We start from the raw sequence: 7,804 nt of genomic DNA on the forward strand, positions 1-7,804 counted from the left end.
AAAAAAAAAAAAAAAAAAAAAAAAAACCGAACACCAGAAATGGTAAATATGTAAGTAAATGTAAAAGACTATTTCTTTCCTTTTAATTTCTTTCTTTTTTTTTTCTTTGAGATGGAGTCTTGCTGTCACCCAGGCTGGAGTGCAGTAGCGTGATCTCAGCTTACTGCAAGCTCTGCCTCCTGAGTTCATGCCATTCTCCTGCCTCAGCCTCCCCAGCAGCTGGGACTACAGGCGCCCACCATCACACCTGGCTATTTTTTTTGTATTTTTTTGGTAGAGATGGGGTTTCACTGTGTTAGACAGGATGGTCTTGATCTCTTGACTTTGTGATCTGCCCGCCTTGGCCTCCCAAAGTGCTGGGATTACAGGCATGAGCCACTGCGCCCAGCCTCCTTTTAATTTCGTTAAAACATATGACTGTTGAAAGCAAAAATTATAACACTATATTGTGTTTATAATACATTTCAATGTTATACATTTGACAAATATAGGTAGGGATGTGGGTGGGTAAATGGACGTACCTGCTAACTCTAATGTGTAAGTATGTTTATGGTAATCCCTAGGGCAAACGCTAGAGATATAATGCAAAGAGAGGAGTAGAGATAAAAAGCTGATAGCTTTTTAATGAAATTGTAAAAAATATTCAACTGACTTAAAAGAAGGCAGGAAAGAAGGTTCAAAGGAACAATAATAAAACTGGTAGGACAAACCAAACAAAAATGGTAGCCTAAAATCAAGCCATATTAATTATATTAACTGTAAATGGACAAAACATTCCAATTAAAAGGCAGAGATTATCAGAAATCTAGAAAAACTCAACTCTGTGCTGTCTATCAGCAATATACTTTAAATTCAATGATACAGATGGGCAGAAGGTGAAAGGAAGGGAAAAAGTATCATTAAATACAGTGATACTGATGGGCAGAAGGTGAAAAGGAAAAAAACACCCTGCACAACACGGCATAAGATGCAGGACTAGCTATACCAGTGTTAGATTTGCTATACCTCAAGACAACATTACCCGAGATAAAGGGGACATTTCACAAACATAAAATCAGTTTCCCGGCTTACTGCCTCAAGAGAGAGTTTTCAGGCCACAGTGCAGAATAGGGTAACAGAGCCAGCAGTCTCACTATGCTGAGAAGAAAGTTCATAGTTGGAGGATGCCCAGGTGGCCAGAACTGGTGGGATACAGTACTGAACAGGAGAGAACAGAGAGAGAGAGCACTTCGGAGTCCTGCAGAGGGTTCTGTCTGAGTCTTCATCTGAGTGCTGAATAGTGCACACATGTGACGAAAGTAACTGAGGCCAGGGAAAGACTGTAGGAAATAATTGGGTGGAACAATCCCCAGAGAGTGATCACACATGGCCGGAGAGTGAGTGGTCACACATGGCCGGAGAGTGAGATCACACATGGCTGGAGAGAGAGAGATCACACATGGCCGGGGAGTGAGATCACACATGGCCGGGGAGTGAGTGGTCACACATGGCTGGAGAGAGAGAGATCACACATGGCCGGAGAGAGAGAGCTCACACATGGCCGGAGAGAGAGAGATCACACATGGCCGGGGAGTGAGATCACACATGGCTGGAGAGAGAGAGATCACACATGGCCGGAGAGAGATCACACATGGCCGGAGAGTGAGGTCACACATGGCTGGGGAGTGAGATTACACATGGCCGGGGAGAGAGTGATCACACATGGCCGGGGAGTGAGTGGTCACACATGGCCGGAGAGAGAGAGATCACACATGGCCGGAGAGTGAGTGATCACACATGGCTGGAGAGAGAGAGATCACACATGGCCGGGGAGTGAGTGATCACACATGGCCGGGGAGAGAGAGATCACACGTGGCCAGGGAGAGAGTGATCACACGTGGCCGGGGAGAGCATGGTCACACGTGGCTGGAGAGTGAGTGGTCACGCGTGGCCGGAGAGTGAGTGGTCACGCGTGGCCGGGGAGAGAGTGAACACATGTGGCCGGGGAGTGAACACGCGTGGCTGGAGAGAGAGAGTGGTCACGCGTGGCCAGAGAGAGAGTGGTCACACGTGGCCAGAGAGAGAGTGGTCACACGTGGCCAGAGAGTGAACACACATGGCTGGAGAGTGAGTCATCACACGTGGCCGGAGAGTGAGTCATCTCACGTGGCTGGAGAGAGCATGGTCACACGTGGCCGGGAATTGTTTGCAGTCCCACCAGCCAGAGTGGAAAGACCTTCCAGTACAGGAGTCAGTGAGAAGAGCAGAGCCCTCACAAGGGTATTGCCTGGATAGTGGCACAAAATGAGCACTGGACTCAAGGCTGTTCTAGACCCCACTAAGAAAGCTAAAAAGCAAGCTGCAAGATGATCACATCATTCCCAAGTAACTTAACCTTGTCCCAGAACAAAACTGAAAAATATTGAAAAGAACACACGCACACAGAGAGAGAGACTCCATCACCCAACAACCTAAAACACTTACAATGTCTGGAATCCAATAATAAACTACCAAACATCCAAAGAAGCAGAAAATAATGAACCATAATAATAAGAATCAATCAACAGAAACAGATCCAGAATTGACACAGACTGAGTTAGGAGACAAGGACGTTAAAACCGCTATTATAAATATGCTTCATGTGCTCAAGAAGGTAGAGCTAAGTGTAAGCATAATACAGACATGAAAGATATGGGGAAAGAAGTGAAAAGTAGAGGTAAGAAGCTGATAGCTAAAATGAAACTGTAAAAAATATTCAACTAAAAAGAAGGCAGGAAAGAAGGTTCAAAGGAACAATAATAAAAACTGGTGGAAAAAGTTGACAGGTAGAAAACTGACATGAAAAAGATGGATGGGATTAGCATCAGAGTGAGACACTGCAGAAGGAAAGCTGGTAAACTTGAAGCACTAGGAATGGCAAATCCCTAAAATGAAAAACAGAAAAATTCCTGGGGGGAGAAAAGAAGAGCATCGATTGAGGGAGGGGATGAGGGGATGGTACTGTGTTACAAGTCACTGGGATTTCAGAAGCAGAGGGAAAAAGGAACAGAAGGGAACTGCAGCCAGGTGCGGTGGCTCACGCCTGCAATCCCAGCACTTTGGGAGGTTGAGGCGGGTGGATCACTTAAGGTCAGGAGTTCAAGACCAGCCTGGCCAACATGGTGAAACCCCGTGTCTACAGGCATCGCTGGCGCACACCTGTAGTCGCAGCTACTCAGGAGGCTGAGGCAGGAGAATCGCTTGAACCCAGGAGGTGGAGGTTGCAGTGAGCCGAGATCACACCACTGCACTCCAGCCTGGGCAACAGAGCAAGACTCCATTGTAAAAATAAATAAATAAATAAATAAAATAAATAAATAAAAAGGGAACTTCCTCACAGACTGGGAGAAAATATTTGTAAATCATACCTGATCGAGGAAATGTATCTAGGATATATAAAGAATACAATAATAAGAAAACTCAATAACATGATGAAAAAAGACTTGAGCGCTTCACAGACGTGTAAATGGGTAATACGCACATGAGAAGGTGCTCCACGTCACTGTTCATCCAGAAAATGTAAATTTAAACCACAGCGAGGTGCTACTCACACTCTAGGAAGGCTAAAATTAGAAAGAATGATCAAATGCTGGTGGAGATGAGGAAAAGCGTCGAAAACAGCAGCTAAATAAGTTATTAGCCTGCCACTTTAAAGTGACGATGTGCTGGCCGGGCGCGGTGGCTCAAGCCTGTAATCCCAGCACTTTGGGAGGCCGTGATGGGTGGATCATGAGGTCAGGAGATCGAGACCATCCTGGCTAACACCGTGAAACCCCGTCTCTACTAAAAAATACAAAAAACTAGCCGGGTGAGGTGGCGGGCGCCTGTAGTCCCAGCTACTCGGGAGGCTGAGGCAGGAGAATGGCGTAAACCCGGGAGGCGGAGCTTGCAGTGAGCTAAGATCTGGCCACTGCACTCCAGCCCGGGTGATAGAGCGAGACTCCATCTCAAAAAAAAAAAAAAAAAAAAAAGTGACGATGTGCTGTCTCTAAAATTAAAAAATAATAAAGTGACTAAAAAATGGAACACCATTTTTTTTTGTAAAAATGCCTGAAAAAGAAATTGTGGTTATTCAGACTTGGGTACATGCAGACATTTCTTCACAAAGTAAGTCTGTCGCTTCCACGTGCCACTGCTAGTAACAGCCAGCAACAGGTGAGACTGTTACTTTTTGCTACTGACAATTTTTTTTTTTTTTTGAGACGGAGTCTCGCTCTGTCGCCCAGGTTGGAGTGCAGTGGCGTGATCTCGACCTCGACTCACTGCACGCTCCGCCTCCCGAGTTCACGCCATTCTCCTGCCTCAGCCTCCCTAGAAGCTGGGACTACAGGCGCCCATCACCACGCCCAGCTAATTTTTTTGTATTTTTTAGAGACGGGGTTTCACTGTGTTCGCCAGGATGGTCTCGATCTCCTGACCTCGTGATCTGCCCACCTCAGCCTCCTAAAGTGCTGGGATTACAGGCGTGAGCCACTGCGCCCAGCCGCTACTGACAATTTTGTTTCTCTGTTGAGACAGGGTCTCGCTCTGTCACCCAGGTCTCCCAGGCTGGAGTGCAGCGACACCATCAGATCTCACTGCAGGCTCAACCTCCTGGGCTCAAGTGATCCTCCCACCTCAGCCTCCCAAGCAGCTGGGACCCCAGGTGTGTGCCACCATGCCTGGCTAATTTTTTCCGTTTTTGTAGAGATGGGGTTTCACCATATTGCCCAGGCTGGTCTTGAATTCCTGGGCTCAAGTCATTCTCCCGCCTCAGCCTCCCAAAGTGCTGGGATTACAGGCTTGAGCCACCGCACCCGGCCAATTTGAGCACTTAAGCCTTCGTTTCAGGAGCCTTGCGTAGCGGGATGCCGCTAGTGAGCAGTGCCCAGGCCTCACCGTCTGGTACTCCTCCATCCGCACGTAGTGCTCCACCAGGAAGCCGTAGACGTCCCCGATGCGGATGATGCTGTCCAGGTCTGGTTCCTCTAGGAGCAGCTCACACTGCTTGATGGACTCCTTGGGGTCCTCCGTGTATGTCCTGCCGAGAGCAGAGATGAGGCCTGGACCCTGAAGCCCTGAACACCTACTGCTATCAGAGGTCAGAGGAGACTCTTGGCCTGTAAGAGGAGCTCTCCGGAATGGCAGGAGGAAACTTTCTATGAAGTTAATTCATTAATTCCTTAATTTGTTCATTCATAAATGAACTCATCCATTTAACACTCTTACGGATCATTTGAATGCTGGGTCCTATGCTTGGACATGAAGACCAAAGACTTCCGACCCCTATTCCTGCTCCATGGAATAGTCCAGAGGGGGCCAGAAACCTCTGGACAAAGTGTGACCCAGAGGGGACGTGGTGCATGTGGACAGGGTGCATGGAGAGGCGCACAGCAGCCCTTGCCCGAGGCCGCTGGGAAGAACCCTCCAAGCAGAGAGGCTGGCCCGCACACAGGTTGCGCGTGTGGCCTGGCGTGAGGGTCTGTGGCAGGGCAGGGTGTGTGGCCTGGGAACTGGGGCGACACCAGGGAAGTGAGCCTGCTGAACACAGTGTGGTCCAGAGCAGGTGACTGGAGCCGTGCAGAGCTCAGGCTCCAATGTCAGGAGGGTTCGGGGCCCACCTGGCCACCCACTGACTCGGCCATTCCAGACAGGTGCCTGGCCTGCTCTCTGACCCCTGGCACGTAGAAGGCTGCCCGCCCTGGCCCTCACACATCATCTCCCCTCCACCCACGTCCTATGCTATCCCTGATGACCAGCTGCTATCGATTCTCCTCCTCTCCTGCCTCCTGTGGCCTAAGCTCAGCAGACACCTGTGAGACGCTGATACCCCAGAATCAATACGCGCAAGCGGACCGTGCCCTTCAAAGGGTCCGACATTGTTCAAAGTACTTCTGGAACTCTCATTTTGGAAAAGGTTCTCAGATAAGGAAGCGCCCTTGCCAGCTGAGACAGAGGTTGGGCCCTGAAGCACTCAGGCCAATGCCCACCGTGCTGTCTACACAGCAGCTCTCTGAAAAGCTGAGTTACTGCCCATACATAAAGACGGGGAGGTATTCAAATAAACCTAGAATCTCGGCCTCTCCTGAAAACCGAGACGATGGGCTGCCTGGGTCTCCTCTCCACAAGCTTGGAGCTGGTGGCAGTTGACCTGTGGAGAGGCACGAGCCCGCTGGCCACCATGGTCCCCACCACCCCAGGTCACACAGCGGCCCTCACTCAGGACTCCCCTGCCCGACCCCTGCACACCCTAAGCAGGTCCATGGCTCCCCAGACACACCCTCTCCTGTACCAGATCTGCCTCCTCCTCCCGCTCCCCCACCAGGTTTCTCTCTCAGCATCTCTGGTGTTTCCAGAATGCGTTCCCAAGGCTGTGCCCAGGCTCTGAGGGCTCCCAGGAGGAGGTGGGGTGTGTCTTCAGCAGCAGCACTGTCCCGAGCGAGCTCCCATCTGCTGTCCTGCCCCTCTGCTGGCTGCGGTTTCTTGTGGTCAGCCCTGACCCTATAGTCACATCTGTCCCGGCCTGGCCCCGCTGGCCCCGGCGGCGCACCTGCGGGCCTGGATGAACCTCTTCACCAGTGCCATCCTGCTCTGTAGCTGCGCCAGCCTGGTCTCCTGGTCCAGGGGGCTCTTGGCCTTGGCCAGGCACTTGTAGGCCTCAGTCAGTGCCCCGTGGGCTTTGTCGTAGTTCTGGTATTCATCGATCTCCACCTGTACAGATGAGACCCATCAAGACCTGCTGGGCTCCACAGCCCTCCCTGGGGCCCCACTGGCATCCCAGGGAGGGCCTGCACCTGGGCACAAGCGTCGTAAAAGCTGGCCAGGAGGTCCAGGGCCCGCCCCTTGGTGTAGAAGCTGATGATGTTCCTCATGACCTCCGGCTCCTTCCGCCAGTCGAGGGATTGCAGGTAGTTGGCAGCCATGATGTAGATTTCCTTCTGCCTGGACACGTTCGCAAAGAACGTGATTTTCTCTGTGTCTCCAGATTTGAGCAGCGCCCTCATGGCCTAGGCAGAGAGGCAGCCAGGCTCAGGCAAGCAGGGGCTAGGCCGGGACAAGCACAAGGGACCCCGAGCAGGAGCTCTCACAAGAAGAGGGGCTCAGGGCTTCCCGATAGAGATCTAGTGGTCGTGCTCCTCCTGGCCAGAAAGGCTCCGCCCTGGCTCAGGGGAGTCACAAAGGCAAATGGAGATGCATGCAGGGGGCCCGCAGCCTAACTGCCTGGGAAGCAGCCGCGGGCTGGGGCCGGGAGAGGGGCCGGCGCTCACCTTCAGCTTGTTGCCGGCCTGCGTGTACTTCTTGGTGGCCAGGTGGTAGCTGCCTTGGCGCATGCAGCAGTTTGCTATCTGCTCCAGCAGCTCCCGCCGAGACTCCTCAGGCAGGTCCGAGGAGTCCTTGGCCACGGTCATCTTTTCCGCCATCTCCTCGGTGATGCTCATGTTTTGCTCCAGGCATAGCTGCAGGGCTTCGCGATACTGCAAAGGTGCAGAGATGCGATGGGGCTGCCGAGGGGGCCAGGAACCAAAGTGCGCCCCTCATCTGCCACCGCTTCAGAGGAAACCAGGCCCCTCGGCTCAGTGGCGGCCTCTGTCTAGCTGGGGTGGGTATGGAGGGGACAAGGATGTCTCCCCCGGCGCACCAACCTAGTCATTGACGTGACTTTCTCACGCTGTTAACGTTGCAGAGTGGAACAAAGGAAACAACAGTCTCAAGTGATATATGCTCAAAAGAATATTATGTTTGGGAGAAAAGAAAACTGGTAATTTTCTTCTATAATTCTAAATTTTTTTTTTTTTTTTTTTTTTTT

General features: G+C 51.2%; 1 protein-coding gene across 5 annotated transcripts in view; it reads right to left on the reverse strand.

Annotated features, from left to right (window-relative positions):
• IFT140 (intraflagellar transport 140) overlaps positions 1-7,804 on the reverse strand; it is a 113,163-nt gene that overhangs the window by 7,134 nt on the left and 98,225 nt on the right. For 4 of the 5 annotated variants that reach the window (XM_017858307.1, XM_017858301.1, XM_017858302.1 and 1 more), the window contains 4 exons: positions 7,266-7,472; positions 6,792-7,004; positions 6,548-6,708; positions 4,897-5,038 (listed from right to left, as the gene is read on the reverse strand). In XM_017858307.1, the coding sequence (XP_017713796.1) occupies positions 4,897-5,038; positions 6,548-6,708; positions 6,792-7,004; positions 7,266-7,472 (723 nt within the window). Of the gene's footprint in view, positions 1-3,347; positions 3,582-4,896; positions 5,039-6,547; positions 6,709-6,791; positions 7,005-7,265; positions 7,473-7,804 lie in introns of those variants that run through there. The other variant, XM_017858304.1, reaches the window with a different exon arrangement.

Source organism: Rhinopithecus bieti, unplaced genomic scaffold (assembly GCF_001698545.2).
Source record: "Rhinopithecus bieti isolate Rb0 unplaced genomic scaffold, ASM169854v2 scaffold_47707, whole genome shotgun sequence".
NCBI classification, from domain to species: Eukaryota; Metazoa; Chordata; class Mammalia; order Primates; family Cercopithecidae; genus Rhinopithecus; species Rhinopithecus bieti.